This window comes from Panulirus ornatus, chromosome 7 (assembly GCF_036320965.1).
Source record: "Panulirus ornatus isolate Po-2019 chromosome 7, ASM3632096v1, whole genome shotgun sequence".
NCBI lineage: Eukaryota > Metazoa > Arthropoda > Malacostraca > Decapoda > Palinuridae > Panulirus > Panulirus ornatus.
In genome coordinates, this window is record NC_092230.1 from 7,002,172 (window position 1) to 7,021,761 (window position 19,590).

The 19,590-nt window shown below is 38.7% G+C and overlaps 1 protein-coding gene across 1 annotated transcript in view; it reads right to left on the minus strand.

Annotated features, from left to right (window-relative positions):
• Window positions 1-19,590, minus strand: part of GAA1 (glycosylphosphatidylinositol anchor attachment 1) — a 49,499-nt gene that overhangs the window by 19,108 nt on the left and 10,801 nt on the right. The window contains exons 3-6 of the mRNA XM_071663207.1: window positions 17,767-17,852; window positions 13,046-13,177; window positions 5,527-5,686; window positions 2,787-2,938 (exon numbers count right to left, since the gene is read on the minus strand). Coding sequence (XP_071519308.1) covers window positions 2,787-2,938; window positions 5,527-5,686; window positions 13,046-13,177; window positions 17,767-17,852 — 530 coding nt within the window. The remainder of the gene's footprint in view (window positions 1-2,786; window positions 2,939-5,526; window positions 5,687-13,045; window positions 13,178-17,766; window positions 17,853-19,590) is intronic.

The window sequence follows — 19,590 nt, forward strand, 5'->3', positions numbered from 1 at the left end:
AATAAAACACTATCTGCAAGAATTTTCCATGCCATCCCAGAAAAAAATGAAGACGTAATAAACTGTCTAGAATTCCCCTGGCAACCTCTCAAAATAAGAAGACATAAACTGTATGCAATAATTCCCCTGTCCATCCCTAGAAAAAAGGAGAGATTAAATCAACTGTCTGGGAGAAATGCCAAAACCCTGATAAAGAGGTTGTGAAAAGATAGCATCAAAGTCATTTGAAGTAAAAAAGTCTGCACAAAATGAGGCTTTATAACTCCTCTGGCAATCCTTCATGTTAAAAGTCTAAATAAAGCTTTTGACTGCTTTCAGGACTTTATCAAAACTGAAGATGTAATGCTCCTGAAGAAAAGAGATGGATTAAGATGGTCTACTTCCACGAACCTTTAAGCCAGACTCCTATCAAAGAAACAGTAGATTTCACTTTATTGGCCTATATGAGAGTGAGACTCCTTTGATAACAAAACACTTGTCTTCTCTGAAGCTCACATTAAAGGGAAATGACATCTCTAGCCAGTCAAGAGTTTGTTTATTGCTATCTTAACATTTTGTGATGACAGATACTGCCACCAGGAGGCTGGGTCCTTTTGTCTTCTCATCTTAGTCCAATACATTCACCTCCCATTCAAGATTGTGTCTTCACAACCTGTCTCTACTTACATCCTTTCTTTATGCTGAGCTACTAAAACAACCAATGGCTGATGGTCCACACATGTAGATAAGTCCACGATCAAGTCACAACACCCTGACAAAACTCAAGTGATAACAAAACTTACATAACACCAAAGCACTGAATCATTTGAAACAGAATGTCAGCATCCCTACATAATTCCATTGTCACCCTCTTTACCCTGATGGACATGAATTCACTCTGCACCCTTCAATTATCTTGAATGGTCAACTCCTCCCACTCAAGAAAACTCCAACTATTCTGGGTGTCACATACAACAAACACAAAATATTCACTCCCAACACTACAAACATCAACATAAAGACCAAAAAAACAAACTAAATGCCCTCAAAGCATAAACAAATACCTGATTTGACCATAAAAAATCCCTTCGTGTCTCCTAAGAACAAATCATCCACTTCACTCTAAACTATGCCTTACCAGCCAAGTCACCTACCCTGTCAAAGGCAAATATAACAAAGCTGAAAACCATACAAATCAGAGCATTTGGAACAATTGCCAGCTGCCTAGCATCCAAAAACATTCCACAACTATACAGCAAACCAGGATCACTCCTAGGACAATATCACTTCAACATGCACAGCACTCAATTCTTTACAGTAACACTAGACTGCTCCTACTTCTTTATCAATGAGCAACCCAGAAAGACAAAATGAGAAATTACTCCTACTTCATACTCCAGCAACCTATACACATGCCTTGCTATCTGCAGGGTATATGTTCCTGGAAAATAAAAGTTGGTTCCAGGACTTTAAGGATCATCAAGAACTTTTCTTTTCCAAGTTCTTAATTCATTTAAAACAACATAAATCGTTTTTCTTTAATCAATATCTTCATGTGGCACATTCTGATTATACAATAAAAGCACTTCACGTATGTCGAGGGTCCAGATTCTGTTGTTAGGGGTAGCACTGAAGTAAGTAAACATATGGGTTTAATTACATAAGGGCTGCAGATGCTGCTGCAATATGTAACTAAAGGTGTCACAACTCCAACAGCAATGACTACAAGGTTCATTCTATGCTAAGGTATATATATTGAAATACATCCGATCACAGCTATGGGGAAATTCCCTTATAGGCATCTATGAAAAGATAAATTGAAATTTCCTTATAGGCATCTATGAAAAGATAAATAATACACACAGAAAAGTATAAAAAAAAATTGCAAAAACCACATCGGCAATAATGATAGTTATACTAAATTTGTTGCTTACACAAGGCTGCTTACGTACTGCATTGTGTCATCCAACCTGCATCCTGAAACTCCCTATAACCACTGTATGAGCAGAAAGAGGTACCCATAATTAGCTGAATGTGTAGGGATGCAGGAGATACCTGTTTATCTGGGAAGCACTCAGGATATGTCTGATATGGCTGTACTGCATCATATTTTCAGCATATATACACCAACATGTTGTACAAATTAAGATGCTGAGAAGTACTTTTATAGTATAAGAGAGGTAAACAAATGGAATAAACTAAATGAGTACATGTAAATGTGGACATCATACAGAAGTCTAATGGTTTTATTATAGAAAGGATTGTTCAAGAGATGAACACCACGAATTATGAAATGGTGAATATGGATGGCATGAAGTTTAAAAAGTTGTATGACAACAGAAAATTTCAAGAGATGGGGCTTTATGAATGTAATACTCCCTCCCCATACAGCACAGTCACACACAAGTATATATATACATATGGCATAACAGTATTTATGAATAAGGTTAAGAGTTAAGGAAAGTGTGCTAAATATTAAACAATGTCTTCCTTTCAGCATGTCAATAGTAATCACAAGGAAACATAGAATAAATCTAACATGACCACTGATTACATTCTTACTGGATCTCTCACAACACAGTGTGAAACTGGAAACCCAAATGACTGAAAAGGATTCGACCACATATAATATCCTGAATAGAGACAGTTGTTCAACGAATTAGATGATGGTGATTCTAATTTATGCATATGACATAAATGTATAACAACCAAGCTCTTAAGAGAATAACTTACACGAATAAAGCATGAAGCACTAGTGGAAATTATCATTACTCTGAAATAGGAGATATGTGACAAGCAATATGTACCTGTATGGCTCCAGCCCTGCCTTCAAGGTCACCATGGACTAGTATCCCTGCTCCACTTTGTGTACGATGATATGCCTGCAGCCATGCCTGGGCACCTAACTGTTCATGCTCTGTCACCAAGAAGATCAAATCTTTTGCCCAGTACACTTGTTCTGTGAAATACAAAAGCCAAATGTAAACTATTTCTGCTCTTGAACACTGTACGAACAACGGAGACATTAGCATTTTGAACTAATCTAGATGAAAGGCATCATAAATCCTATAAGTCTGGAAGTCAAACTACTAAAGACAGTAATAGTTTCCTCTGTAAATGGCTACTGTACATCAACTATTAATGAGATGAGATGATATGAATCTATCAATCCTATTACACATTATTCTGCTTCTGTATAAGTTCATTACAGTCCTCACTACTATATGGCTGCAAAAACACCACAGCCTCCTCCACCAAGCATCTGAAAATCCACTCCCATCTCCTCCACCAGGTGGCTGTACAACCACTACAACATCCTCCATCAGGATGCTGTGCACCAACTAGAGTCACACCCATAGTAGTCGCTGAAAGCTAATGTTAGGATACCTGCTGTAGTTCAATTTTTTTTGTTTAAAGTGAGATTTTTGTGCATATATTTGCACTGTGCCTATGAAGTGTCTTAGCCATTTATACTTGCTAAGTCTACCAAGACTACATTGTATGTAAGCCATCCTTATTTAAGAGAAGCCCATCCATTAGCTCAAAATGAATATAACTAAATGCATAAATGTATGTATGTGTATGTGCACGTATGTCTACATATGTGTATATGAGTGGATGAGTCTTTCTTTGTCCGTTTCTGGCACTACCTCACTGATGTGGAAAACAGCGATCAAGTATGATGAAAAAATAAATGAAAAAGAAAACAAAAGAAAAGAAGACCAATCTATGATAAAATGGCTGACAGCAGCAGACAAACCATGCAACACATCTGTGTGTGGTTGTTGCTGACTGGCCACAGATGGACCTATTAAATGAGCACATGGCTGTGAATACTTTTGGATGTTCACAAAGGATACGTGAAGGCTGGTGCGTTCTCCTGAACTATGAGGGTAGGATGGGCTTCACTCACATATTCCCAAGGAATATATCTTATGCCTGCAGGAAAACATGCAGAGGAGAGAAATATGTAATGGTCTGACTGCAGTAACACATCTCCAGATGAAGCACACAAATCAAATTAATGTCTCCAAGTTTGTGAACTCAGAATGCTAAAGTGTGAGTCAGGTACAGCATTTCATTTCTACATAAGGTTCAAAGACTGATTAAGCTGTGCCACCTTAACATGCCAGGCATGCTAAGGTGGTATAGTGCTGGAAGTATTTTTGTTTGGTCATGCAGGTGGTGAGATTACAAAATATACTTACAAATATCAGTCACAGAGGAATTACAATGTAATTATACATTACAGTAACAGATACATGGGTTTCAGTATACAAAAATTTTTCACAACAAAACCTACATATCCTTGAACACAGAGAAAAATATATGCTTTGGCAATGAAATTACTAGCTCATTGAGAATTTCTAGGTATATATATATATATATATATATATATATATATATATATATATATATCACTCTAAACCTTAAATATGTAGTGTGAGGTGGTTTGATCGAATAAGAAATGATGAGTAATAGAGATGTAAGGAAATGAAAAGTGTGGTGGAGAAAGCAGAAGAGGGTGTCCTGAAATGGTTTGGACACATGGAAAGAATGAGTGAGGAAATGCTGACAGAGAGGATACATATGTCAGAAGTGGAGGGAAAATAGAGAACCTGGAGAAGAAGTTAGATATGGAAGGATGGAATGAAAAAGATTTTGAGTGATAGGGGACTGAACATGCAAGGGAGGGGGAGGGGGGGGGGGTGAAAAGTATGCACAGAATAGAGTGAACAGGAATGATACGGTATACTGGGGTCAGCATGCTGCCAATGATATGTGAAACGTCTGAGGTGAGAGGATGTGAGAGGATGAGGCATTTCTTCATCTTTTCCAGGCATTACCATGCTGATGCAGGGGTGGTTATCAGGTAAGGGGGAGAAGAAAAGAATGTATATGTAATCATTTTTTGTTTTCTTTTTTTTCTTTTCTTTTCTTTCATGCATTTCGTGCACTTTCCTGTGGGGCGGGGTGGTGTTGGAAATGGATGACAGCGAGCAAGTATGAATGCATACATGTATATGCATGTATATGCATATGTATGTGTCTGTATATGAATATGTATGTATGTAAATATATGTATATGTACGTGTGTGTGCATATATGTATACACGTGTATGTGAGCGAATGCGCCTTTCTTCATCTGTTTCTTGGCGCTACCTCACTTATGATAGAAATGGCGACCAAGCACGAAAAAAGAAATAAACACGATGAAGCAAGCTTCTAAGGTGAAGAACTATCTCTTCTACTGTCTGAGTTATCTCAGACCTTGAAAGAATAGATAATCTGAATTATAGATAATCTGAATTATCTACTAGATAATGAAAGGTTTATTGAAACTATGGCCTGGAAGGGAAGTCTAGATTTATCAGAACCTCTATCCATTTCAACATAAAGTTCAGACTCTAACCCATGAGAAATTTAGAATCTGCAGTTCATTCTAGTTAACAGATTATGGCTACCCACTGGAAACAAAAGCATGTGACAGATAGTTTCAGAAGGTACAGACAAAACAGCAAAGGAAAAACAAATTTTTATACACACTGGAGAAGAAGTGAGCCATGGCTAGCATTAGGGCAACAGATGGTGTAGTGCCCTGAAGGACTGATGATGGGGGTCGGTAGGGAGCTGATACAACCACCGCTTCTGTACTGCTTCCACGTGAAGCACGAAGAATGCCATAAACATTCTTACCGGTGAAAATCTGGGCCAGCCAAAAAATAAACTTACAGTAGAATTAAATTTTCCTACTTTATGTACACATCACTAAAAACAAACCATCCTTATTTGGGGTAAAATATTTTACAAATTAAGTAGTCATTAGCATTAAAATATACAATCAATAATGTAAAAGCAATGATATCAACAGTATCATTTCCTTCCCTTAAAATGAAAATTACAACTAAATATTCACTGCACTTCATATACATAATCACAGATAGTCTTTTAAACTGAGACTTTTCTAAACGCAGACAGGAATGATCCTAAGGTACATCCGTTCCCAAGTCTCACCCATACATCAATCTGGATTATAAAAATACTAATATTTAGACCAATATATATCATTACTATAAATATTAGTATCATTATAATTATAGTTTGTATACTTACATAATTTCATAATTATATACTTAGAGTTCATAAAGTTTATACCAAAGTTTTAGTCTCTGTGCATTAAACATGACAGCTACAGAATCAGTATGAGCAAATGAGATCAATTCTTCATCTGTTCCTGGCACTACATTGCTCACAACATAAATGGTGAACATGAATGAAAAATGTAATAATAAAAATAAAATAATTCCCTACTTTTTTTAATAATTGTTCACAGTTTCCTACATTAGCAAGGTAGTGCCAGAGACAAAAGCCTAATTTGTTCTCGTCCGCCCTCTATTTGGCATGTATATGTAATGTAATGATAACGAAGCCCCTGTCCACAGTCAAGCCTCACAGACTGTTCTATGGATCCCCTAACTTCTTCATCATTCCAATTCACTGTATCCCATACCCATCTATCACCATTCTGAATGTTCAAGCCCTGATAACTCAAAGCCTCTTTCATTCCAACCTTCCAATTCTCTTAGTCTCCTCCACACTGCTGTATCCACTTCTGGAACATGCATAACCTTTGTTAGTTTATTCTTCGCTCAACCTCTCTCTGTGTCCAAAACATTTCAGCAAACCAATCATACTATGCTTACTATCATACATCTCTTTTACAATGTCATTCCTCAGCTAACAAACCCTCCTCACACCACATGCTATCCTCAGGCACTTCATCTCCAATGCTTCAACCTTCTTCTGTTTTCCTGCATTCAGGGAGCAGACTCAAACCCATACAACACCACTGGGAATATTAGTCTCCTACACCATCAAACATAACCACCTTTGCCCTCACAGATAGTGACATCCCCTTTCAAACAACCCTCAATGCATCCATGACCTTTGCTGGCTCTCCTCCACTTTGATTTTTGATCCAGTTCTGCTTCCATTGTTCCATCCAATGCCATGATCACTCCCAAGTATCTCAAGCATTCGATTTCCTCCAGGTTCTCTACATTCAGACTCACACTCAAACCAATCTCCCCCCACCCCAAATATTGTATATACATCATTACCTTACTTTTGTTTACAGTATCCTACACTTGGACAGCAGCTTCTACTGCTTCTCTGGATGTAAAGTTACTGTTGTCAAATACTCTGACTGGACATCAAATGCTTCAAATGAATCCTTCCAATGGATACATCTTTAGTCTTATTTTTGCCTACAACATCATATAGCTATAATAATGAGTCATAGCTAGTTAACTTTGTTGTATAAAAATTAATTGAAACGATTAAAGTAACACTAAAATTATATTCATTTTGCAAAATTTTTGAAATCATAAAAAGAAATGGGAGGATCAGAAGGCTATAAGGGGAGAGGACATGGCCACAAAATAAAATAAATATATGTGCTGTTAAGTAGTTAGAAGTGACTGCTTGGTCATCCTAGGTGGAAGGAAGTTTTGGTAATTCTAGTGTTAATTTGTTCATGGATGGGGTGATGAGGGAGGTGAATGCAAGGGTCTTGGACGGAGGAGTTCGTCTCAAGTATGCTAGGGGTGGGGTAGGCCTGGCAGGTCAGTTAGTTGCTGTTTGTAGATGAAATGGCTCTGGTGATAGACTTGTGAAACTCCAGAAGCTAGTGTCCAAATCTGGAAAATTATGTGAAAGATGGGAAGCTGGTGTCCAAATCTGGGAAATAATGTGAAAGATGGAAGTTTAGTTTTCATGTGGATAAAAGTAAAGTTATGAAGTACAGCATAAGAAATGTAACAGAATGGCTAAGTGTGAATCTGAGGGGAAAGAACCTGGAGAAAATGGAGTGCTTTCTGTGTCTGAGAGTGAACATGGCAGCAGATGGAACTATATGAGCTGAAGTGAGTCTTAGGGTTGAAGAGGGGACCAAGACCCAGAGGGTATGTTTGAAGGTGAATGAAGAATGACGTGGGATAAATGTAAATGAAACTAGGGAACTGGGGTAGGAAAAGGTATTTCAGGAAGCAGCTCTTATTTGTGTGGGTGCCTCATATGGCATACAGAAAAAAGAGATGTGGACTTATGAAAAGGTAGTGAGAAGCAAAAGGAACTCACTAATTTGCTAATGAAAGAGAAATCAGGAGTATAATGGATCATATCTGCAGTGAAGGAATGCAAAAGACTAAGAGAAGTATAAGAAAAGCAGCAAGAAGTTAAGAAAACAGTTTTTTTTTTTTTTTGCTTTGTCGCTGTCTCCCGCGTTTGCGAGGTAGCGCAAGGAAACAGACGAAAGAAATGGCCCAACCCACCCCCATACACATGTATATACATACGTCCACACACGCAAATATACATACCTACACAGCTTTCCATGGTTTACCCCAGACGCTTCACATGCCTTGATTCAATCCACTGACAGCACGTCAACCCCGGTATACCACATCGCTCCAATTCACTCTATTCCTTGCCCTCCTTTCACCCTCCTGCATGTTCAGGCCCCGATCACACAAAATCTTTTTCACTCCATCTTTCCACCTCCAATTTGGTCTCCCTCTTCTCCTCGTTCCCTCCACCTCCGACACATATATTCTCTTGGTCAATCTTTCCTCACTCATTCTCTCCATGTGCCCGAACCATTTCAAAACACCCTCTTCTGCTCTCTCAACCACGCTCTTTTTATTTCCACACATCTCTCTTACCCTTACGTTACTTACTCGATCAAACCACCTCACACCACATATTGTCCTCAAACATCTCATTTCCAGCACATCCATCCTCCTGTGCACAACTCTATCCATAGCCCACGTCTCGCAACCATACAACATTGTTGGAACCACTATTCCTTCAAACATACCCATTTTTGCTTTCCGAGATAATGTTCTCGACTTCCACACATTCTTCAAGGCTCCCAGAATTTTTGCCCCCTCCCCCACCCTATGATCCACTTCCGCTTCCATGGTTCCATCCGCTGCCAGATCCACTCCCAGATATCTAAAACACTTCACTTCCTCCAGTTTTTCTCCATTCAAACTCACCTCCCAATTGACTTGACCCTCAACCCTACTGTACCTAATAACCTTGCTCTTATTCACATTTACTCTTAACTTTCTTCTTTCACATACTTTACCAAACTCAGTCACCAGCTTCTGCAGTTTCTCACATGAATCAGCCACCAGCGCTGTATCATCAGCGAACAATAACTGACTCACTTCCCAAGCTCTCTCATCCCCAACAGACTTCATACTTGCCCCTCTTTCCAAAACTCTTGCATTCACCTCCCTAACAACCCCATCCATAAACAAATTAAACAACCATGGAGACATCACACACCCCTGCCGCAAACCTACATTCACTGAGAACCAATCACTTTCCTCTCTTCCTACACGTACACATGCCTTACGTCCTCGATAAAAACTTTTCACTGCTTCTAACAACTTGCCTCCCACACCATATATTCTTAATACCTTCCTCAGAGCATCTCTATCAACTCTATCATACGCCTTCTCCAGATCCATAAATGCTACATACAAATCCATTTGCTTTTCTAAGTATTTCTCACATACATTCTTCAAAGCAAACACCTGATCCACACATCCTCTACCACTTCTGAAACCACACTGCTCTTCCCCAATCTGATGCTCTGTACATGCCTTCACCCTCTCAATCAATATCCTCCCATATAATTTACCAGGAGAGATGGCCAGAGAGCGTTATTGGATTACGTGTTAATTGACAGGCGTGCGAAAGAGAGACTTTTGGATGTCAATGTGCTGAGAGGTGCAACTGGAGGGATGTCTGATCATTATCTTGTGGAGGCTAAGGTGAAGATTAGTATGGGTTTTCAGAAAAGAAGAGTGAATGTTGGGGTGAAGAAGGTGGTGAGAGTAAGTGAGCTTGGGAAGGAGACCTGTGTGAAGAAGTATCAGGAGAGACTGTGTACAGAATGGAAAAAGGTGAGAACAATGGAAGTAAGGGGAGTGGGGGAGGAATGGGATGTATTTAGGGAATCAGTGATGGATTGCGCAAAAGATGCTTGTGGCATGAGAAGAGTGGGAGGTGGGCTGTTTAGAAAGGGTAGTGAGTGGTGGGATGAAGAAGTAAGAGTATTAGTGAAAGAGAAGAGAGAGGCATTTGGACGATTTTTGCAGGGAAAAAATGCAATTGAGTGGGAGAAGTATAAAAGAAAGAGACAGGAGGTCAAGAGAAAGGTGCAAGAGGTGAAAAAAAGGGCAAATGAGAGTTGGGGTGAGAGACTATCAGTAAATTTTAGGGAGAATAAAAAGATGTTCTGGAAGGAGGTAAATAGGGTGCGTAAGACAAGGGAGCAAATGGGAACTTCAGTGAAGGGCGTAAATGGGGAGGTGATAACAAGTAGTGGTGATGTGAGAAGGAGATGGAATGAGTATTTTGAAGGTTTGTTGAATGTGTCTGATGACAGAGTGGCAGATATAGGGTGTTTGGGTCGAGGTGGTGTGCAAAGTGAGAGGTTAGGGAAAATGATTTGGTAAACAGAGAAGAGGTAGTAAAAGCTTTGCGGAAGATGAAAGCCGGCAAGGCAGCAGGTTTGGATGGTATTGCAGTGGAATTTATTAAAAAAGGAGGTGACTGTATTGTTGACTGGTTGGTAAGGTTATTTAATGTATGTATGACTCATGGTGAGGTGCCTGAGGATTGGCGGAATGCGTGCATAGTGCCATTGTACAAAGGCAAAGGGGATAAGAGTGAGTGCTCAAATTACAGAGGTATAAGTTTGTTGAGTATTCCTGGTAAATTATATGGGAGGGTATTGATTGAGAGGGTGAAGGCATGTACAGAGCATCAGATTGGGGAAGAGCAGTGTGGTTTTAGAAGTGGTAGAGGATGTGTGGATCAGGTGTTTGCTTTGAAGAATGTATGTGAGAAATACTTAGAAAAGCAAATGGATTTGTATGTAGCATTTATGGATCTGGAGAAGGCATATGATAGAGTTGATAGAGATGCTCTGTGGAAGGTATTAAGAATATATGGTGTGGGAGGCAAGTTGTTAGAAGCAGTGAAAAGTTTTTATCGAGGATGTAAGGCGTGTGTACGTGTAGGAAGAGAGGAAAGTGATTGGTTCTCAGTGAATGTAGGTTTGCGGCAGGGGTGTGTGATGTCTCCATGGTTGTTTAATTTGTTTATGGATGGGGTTGTTAGGGAGGTAAATGCAAGAGTCTTGGAAAGAGGGGCAAGTATGAAGTCTGTTGGGGATGAGAGAGCTTGGGAAGTGAGTCAGTTGTTGTTCGCTGATGATACAGCGCTGGTGGCGGATTCATGTGAGAAACTGCAGAAGCTGGTGACTGAGTTTGGTAAAGTGTGTGGAAGAAGAAAGTTAAGAGTAAATGTGAATAAGAGCAAGGTTATTAGGTACAGTAGGGTTGAGGGTCAAGTCAATTGGGAGGTGAGTTTGAATGGAGAAAAACTGGAGGAAGTGAAGTGTTTTAGATATCTGGGAGTGGATCTGTCAGCGGATGGAACCATGGAAGCGGAAGTGGATCATAGGGTGGGGGAGGGGGCGAAAATTTTGGGAGCCTTGAAAAATGTGTGGAAGTTGAGAACATTATCCCGGAAAGCAAAAATGGGTATGTTTGAAGGAATAGTAGTTCCAACAATGTTGTATGGTTGCGAGGCGTGGGCTATGGATAGAGTTGTGCGCAGGAGGATGGATGTGCTGGAAATGAGATGTTTGAGGACAATGTGTGGTGTGAGGTGGTTTGATCGAGTAAGTAACGTAAGGGTAAGAGAGATGTGTGGAAATAAAAAGAGCGTGGTTGAGAGAGCAGAAGAGGGTGTTTTGAAATGGTTTGGGCACATGGAGAGAATGAGTGAGGAAAGATTGACCAAGAGGATATATGTGTCGGAGGTGAAGGGAACGAGGAGAAGAGGGAGACCAAATTGGAGGTGGAAAGATGGAGTGAAAAGGATTTTGTGTGATCGGGGCCTGAACATGCAGGAGGGTGAAAGGAGGGCAAGGAATAGAGTGAATTGGAGCGATGTGGTATACAGGGGTTGACGTGCTGTCAGTGGATTGAATCAAGGCATGTGAAGCGTCCGGGGTAAACCATGGAAAGCTGTGTAGGTATGTATATTTGCGTGTGTGGACGTGTGTATGTACATGTGTATGGGGGGGTTTGGGCCATTTCTTTCGTCTGTTTCCTTGCGCTACCTCGCAAACGCGGGAGACAGCGACAAAGTATAAAAAAAAAAAAAAAAAAAAAAATAATTTACCAGGAATACTCAACAAACTTATACCTCTGCAATTTGAGCACTCACTCTTATCCCCTTTGCCTTTGTACAATGGCACTATGCACGCATTCCGCCAATCCTCAGGCACCTCACCAAGAGTCATACATACATTAAATAACCTTACCAACCAGTCAACAATACAGTCACCCCCTTTTTTAATAAATTCCACTGCAATACCATCCAAACCTGCTGCCTTGCCGGCTTTCATCTTCCGCAAAGCTTTTACTACCTCTTCTCTGTTTACCAAACAGTACATGAGCTTAAAAAAAGGCAGATGATAGATGGGAAGAATATGAATTGTTGAACTTCAGAAAGGATGAGAAAATGTTTAAGACAGAGGTGAACAATGTGAAAACATGAAAGGAAAGACAGGTGATGGATAAGAAAGATAACAAAAAAAGATGTGAAAAAGAGATGGAATGAGTATCCTGAAGGACTTTGGGAAATGTTAAATGAGAGGGAGACAGATGTTATGTATCTAAGATGAGATAACAAGCAGGGTGAGAGACTCATGGCAAATGATGAGGTAAAAAGACAACACTGATGTTTGGAAAAGACCTAAATGAACCAACCTGTTAAGAAATAAAATACCACATCAGGTACTGGCTAATCTAAATTTGGAAGCAGTGCTCCTGTTATACATAATCATATATATCATACAAGCCAAGATACACATGCTAACACATAAGAAATTATGTAGAATGCTGACTTTCTGTCAAAATAGAAAGTTTCACAAATCAGTGTTTCGTCAAAGGATAAAGTAAAAGCTCCACTCTACCTTCTCTTTCCCCATGGGATAATGTAGGGTAAAATTATGAGTGAATGTGTCCAGACCCAACTGAGTGAACTGGCCAGATATCCAAGAGTAGGGCATATTAGATGGATGCTTCTCAGCTTCCTCTCTCAAACTCTGAAAGACAGAATTGCATGAGTAATTATTGAAAAAAAAACTCTTAACAGTAATATGCTTATCAATGAACAAGCTTCACATATCCATGGATGCTCCAACATGGCAGAAATTAGCAGGTTCTACTTTCTGCCATATATATATATATAACTTTTTTTCATGGTGAGGCTCCAATGACACCACAGAAATGCTCTAAAAAATTGTTTACATTTTTCTACATTTTTTTCATACTACCACAGGTACCAGCTTCTTGTGTAAGCAATTGTTCAAGGGACCCTTGTTATCTACATAAATTCTAATCTTCATGCAAGCACTACGTAAATGTTTCATACATTCAACAGCCAACAAATGAATTAATTCTTTAATAAATTTCTGAATGAAACAAATTTGTGGCAGTAGCTTGGAGATGCACATCAAATTAAATGGTATGATGCACTGTATAAGAACAGGAAATCAATTCAATTGAAGAGAGTCATAAGAAAGAAAAACTAGTGTAAGTTACAGAGATAAAATCTCAACAATAGTCAAGTGTGTGTTCTTCAAACACATTAGCTAAGGAGATATCATGGTACCCGATGAAAAAAAGCAAAATACAAAAATTTATATATTTCCTTCATAAGCACTTCACCTCCTGCAGAGTCTCTGGTTTATATCTATGAGGAAACTATCTTGTTTGTAACAAATAATACATCAGAACATGACCTTTTGTCTCACTTTAAGTGAGGCCACCTCAAGAATTTGAGTTGCTGAGGACCACTGGATTTGTTCTTATGACAGATTTGTTATGTGCCACTAATTGATCACTGGAAGTGGAAGGCAGGGCTAAAGCAGAATAGATCATTCATTTCTATCCTCTTTACATTTTTGAACCTCAGATTACACTTACTTCTATTAGTTACATCAAATTCATGTACCAAGAAAGCTACCTATAAAGGATATCATTAAAACAGAGAGAACAGAAGAGCATCAATTTCATCAAAATGAATTCTAGTTCCCTAGTGGTTTATTACCTTTAAAATTTTTCCCTTGTTAAAAGATGTCCACTTTCACTGTAAACTGCAACTCTTTCTTAATTTAAGCCCTTTATGTAAAGTTACCTATTTTCTTCTTCTACCAAATTCCATGCATACTGCACATACTACTTTATTATAAGCTTGTCTAAAATTCAAACCAATATGCTTTTATGGAAATGCTCAGAAAATCTTAAAATCATACCCCTCAATATAAATTCAACTTTTCAACAGCTATGAAGTAAAATCCACATGTGGTTTCCCCATCACACTGCCTGAAGCATTAAGGTGCCAATAACAGCTGGGTCACTTCAAACCTTTCCCACAGTTTTTAAAATCCAACTCATTAAAACTAGAAACTAAAAAAATTTGAAGACATTACAATGTCTGCAAAAAAACCTTCTCCGCCTTCACATAATTTTCAAAGACGATGTCACATATACTTCTTAGTATTTTGTCATCTCTCCTCTGGCCTTGATTACCATCTGCCAATGTCTGAGCATGGAACTGGTTGGGTTCCTGAAGTATTCTAGATTCCATGTTTTGGGTCCATAGGGTCTTGATTTCCAGAATGATAAGGCACTGCAGAAAGCAGTTGCCTGATCCTGCCAGTGCTCCTAGAAATTCCACAGGCACCCACATTTTCATGCTTCCACGTGAGAATTCAGGTTTTTTCCTCCTCAGAAAGGTAAGAGCCAACTATCTTGAAACACAAGAGGAAGAAATACAGCACCCAGAAAAGAAATGCCCAAAATGAGGTGGAAGCTAGGAATTGTTTAAAAAGAATGTATTTCCCTCAAGACAGCCTAAACCACACTAAGATGGATTGCTGGTGCTCCCACTGTAAGACACACTAGTATCTGCAACTAGATGTATAATCATTTCACCCTGAGAGCATCACATGCTTTTACCCACCATGAACCTTCAACATGTATTGCCTCTGAAAATATATGGGGGCCATAAAATGTGTTTTGCAGACACAGTAGATTCTATCTGTTCTGAAATTCAACCAACAATCTTAACACTTTCTTAACTAAAATGACTGATCTATGATCAGGGTAGAAATGATGTGCATAGCTTTTCTTCATCCTGTAGACACAAGAACAAACAAACCAAACCCCAAACTTTATCACTACACATCCAAACTTCAGAACAAATGAGCAAATTAGCCCAAGGGATAAACACATCTACCCTAAAAGAGCTGGTTGGTCTGTTATGTGCAGCAAGGTAAGTTAATATCTTAACCCTCTCAGGACAGTGAATTTCTAAACAGTTGTCACCCAGAGATGGTGGATTTTTATAAATATTTGAAGCACTGTACTATAGGCCATTTAAACAAAAACAAAAGAGGCATTTACACCTTGGCACACAACTAATCCCTTTAAATCTCTGTGTGCCACTCCTATTCAATCCAAGTGTGTGCCCAAAGACCCTGCATGTGATCCTTCCACTCTTGAAAATCATAGATAGCTGTTTTTGTTTTTGAACCGCATATAACCTTATCTGTTTACTTACACTGCATAGTAAGGCAGAGGCCCTGGTGGGAGTAATGCACATCTTTCCACTTCCATTATCCCTGCATAACTGAGCCATGTTGATACTTTCACATGCTAGTCAGTCAGAGGTAACATATGGCATCTATACATGCTTCAAGTCACTAAAAAAGCATGGGATCCTTCAAACATAGGCTGAAAAATTAGGTCCACATACGTCATAAGAACTGTCCATATCAATGAATTGCCCTTAGCCTATTCATTGTGAATGGTGCATTCATGTCGTGGTATCTTTTATCAAGCTCTCTAGAGCTGAGGTGTATATAATCATAATTCTTGAATTGCCTGCCTTTGCCTTGATGCAAAATATACAGCTATTAATATCAATGGTAGCATACTCCCCATTGTTACCACACATTTCAGTGTAAATTTTTCCCCTAAAACTGATCAGTCTGAGTGAAAACATCAAGTAGGCCTGTGCAAGATCTGCTTCCTCTTATGTAAAAAACTGTGAAGCTGCAAAACTTACAAAATAATAGACATTAGAGATGTAGTATCCTTTAATGATTATATCTGTCTGACGCAAAAACACTTAAGAAAATACCACATTTCTCACTATGTATACCTGACTATACATCTGGCATACCTCATGCTCCTGACAACAGTGCAATATAACGTAAAGAATGATCAACACACATAAGAACTGTTATCATTCACCATGCTGAGTTGCATATCAATTTATGAAAAAGAAATAAGCTTCCTTCTGTCCTAATAACAAAACATATGAACACATCCAGCAGATAGAGTATACAAAGGATTTTAGGACAACTGCAGTGAAATAGGGAAAGGGTTAAGGAAGGTGGTTAACTGCCAATCAACCACAACGTCTCTCTATCAAAGCATTTAAATGTAACTGCCTCAAGACAGGAGAGCTCTACATGACCAGTTATTCAGTGATATGATAGATACCCTGTCTGAGAATGTACTGCATAATGGGTAAAGAGAAACTGCTAGCCCTAGTCTCCAGGCCCCATAGCACTTAAGGTCGTAAAACATAGCAATACTCAGTTATAACCAGTAAAATCACTGTATTATGTAGCTCCACTCAGCTCTTAGGAACATCTACACAAAACAGAGGTGGCTCAGGAAAACTTTTTCCATTCTTTGGAGTTAAAAGGTGATTTTCTGTTGTATAATATTATCTTTATTACACCTGATCCTTACTTATAACCTCTGTGACTTACAACCATCCGTACATATGACCGGAAAAAAAATATGAATTAAAAGTAAAACTGATGAAATATGAACTAATGAATCTTAAATAAAAGGTAAAAAGAAATTACAGAATCGTATAATAAAACTCGTTAATTAAAAACAAGATAATCATGACAGAAACTGAGTAGAATAAAAGAATGCTGTACAGGTATACAAATTTTGCATGTCATGCTGACATGCATCCAACTTACATCCATTTCGAGATCTGACTGGTCGGTCAGAAAGGAACTCAGACGTATGTTGGGTAGGAGGTGTACTTCTTGTACACTGCAATTCCTTATCATAGGGGTCCTGAATTAGGAACAGTCAAGTAAGCGGCCATCAAAGTAAAAAATTTACTTCTGGTGAGGTAATCAAGCATATATGTTGCGAAGAGACTGATGGCAGCTCAAGTCTAACACATAGAGACAACTTGGAACCCATATTCCTCAAAACAAACAGAAAATCATATGCAGCCTACAAGCTGATGGTTGTCGTCTATATCTGTTTTACACACATATTTGAAATAACATTCACACATAATTAAAAACTTTCATAATCTACAAAATAAATGATAACTGGCAAAATCACCACTTCAGTTATGAGACACAAATGTCACCAATTTCTCCACCATGCACTTTCACAATTTTGAGTGTTGCTCTATGTTCCTTAATACTCAAAGTATCTGAGGTTGATTGTATTAATGAAAACCTGTGTGGACTGTAAGGAAGGATATAAGAAATTAAAAGAAAAAACTCCGATACTTCAATCCCAGTGCTAAACCTCCCTTGTACAAGTCAATCTAAGAAGACTTTAAAAGATACCATTAACTCACCTCCAGATACTGCCATGCCTGAGAATCACCATGGAAGTCTCCCTGTACAAGTCCTGGCAACAAAGCATTCTCAGAGAAATATGTACCTGAAAATAAAGAAAAATTATGAAAATTTACTTATCTTATAATAATCTTAGTGAGGATATACATATACAGAGTGAGCATATACATAAAATAAACTACTCAGATATAACAGTTTAAGTATGCTGAACTCTAATTGTGTAAGTACATAATACTACAGTATTTTTCATACTTCATCATTTCCAGCATCAGCAAGGTAGCCAGGAACAGATGAAAGAAAGGCCATATTCACTCACATCCATTCTTTAGCTGTTGTGCACAGCACCAAAACCAAAGTACCTTATTCACAACCAGGTCCAACAAACATTTCCATGCTTTAACCCAGACACTTCACATGTCTGGTTCATTCCACTGACAGCACGTTAACCCATGTATGCCACATCTTCCCAGATCACTCTATTCCGTGCACACCTTTCACTCTCCTGCATGTTCAGGCCCCAATCACTCGAAACCTTTTTCACTACATCCTTCCATCTCCAATTTGGTCTCCCCCTTCTCCTTGTTCCCTCCAATTATGACACATATCTCCTCTTTGTTAACCTTTCCTTACACACTCTCTATATGTCCTAAGCATTTCAGCACATCATTTTCAGCTCTGTCAACCACAATTTTTTTATTACTATACCTCTCTCTTATCATTTCCTTACTTGAATATAGGAGAGTATCCCAGAAGTAAGAGAGTATCCCAGATGTATGAGAGTATCCTGGATGCACAAGATGTAAGAGAATCCCAGATATAAAAGAGCATCCTGGTTGTACATGAATATCCCAGAAGTACAAGAGTTTCGTGGAGGTAAGAGAGTATATTGAATGTATGAGATTTTCCCAGATATAAGATATTATCCCAGATGTAAGAAAGTATCCCTGATGTAGGAGAACATCCCAGATGTAGGAAAATACTGTGGATGTAAGAGAGTATCCCAGATGTAAAAGTGCATTCCGAGTGAATGAGAGTATCCCAGACGTAAAAGAGTATCTTGGATATACGAGGGTATCCTGAATGTAAGAAAATATCTTGGATATAAGAGAGTATCCAGGATGCACAAGTGTATCCCGAATGTACAAGAGTATCTGGATGTAAGGATGTATCCTGGATGTAAGAGAATCTCAGGATGTAGGAGAGTATCCCAGATGTAGGAGAGTATCCAAGATGTAGGAAAGTCTCCCAGATGTTGGAGAGTAGAGAATCGTGGATTCAAGAGAGTATCCTGGTTGTGACAGAGTATCCCAGATATATGAGAGTATCCCAAATGTAAGTGAGAATCATGTATGTAAGAGAGTATCCTGGATGTAAGAGTGTATCCGGGATTTACATGAGCATCCCAGATGTACTAGAATAACCCGAATGTACAAGAGTATCCCAGATGTACAAAGGCATCTGGATTTACAAGAGTATCCCAGGTTTATGAGAGTATTTCTAATCTATGAGTATCTCAGATTTTAGAATATTACCCTGAATATGATAATGTCTTCTGAGATTAATGAGAATATTCACCCACATCTGATGGGATTTTAACCTTTTGATACAAAATTTCAAAAGGGTATATTGCTTGATTTACAAGAATGATCAGTGTGATATAAAAGGAAACTGATTCATGACATCAAAAGCTGATGAAACTCATTGTTATGACATCACACGAGCAGCCATCGAGGCAGAGTGATGTAGGCAGACCACAATAGGAGGTGAAAGTATGCAAGTTGTGACGGCAGGCTGTTGTCAGATATGATTTCAAAACATAATTA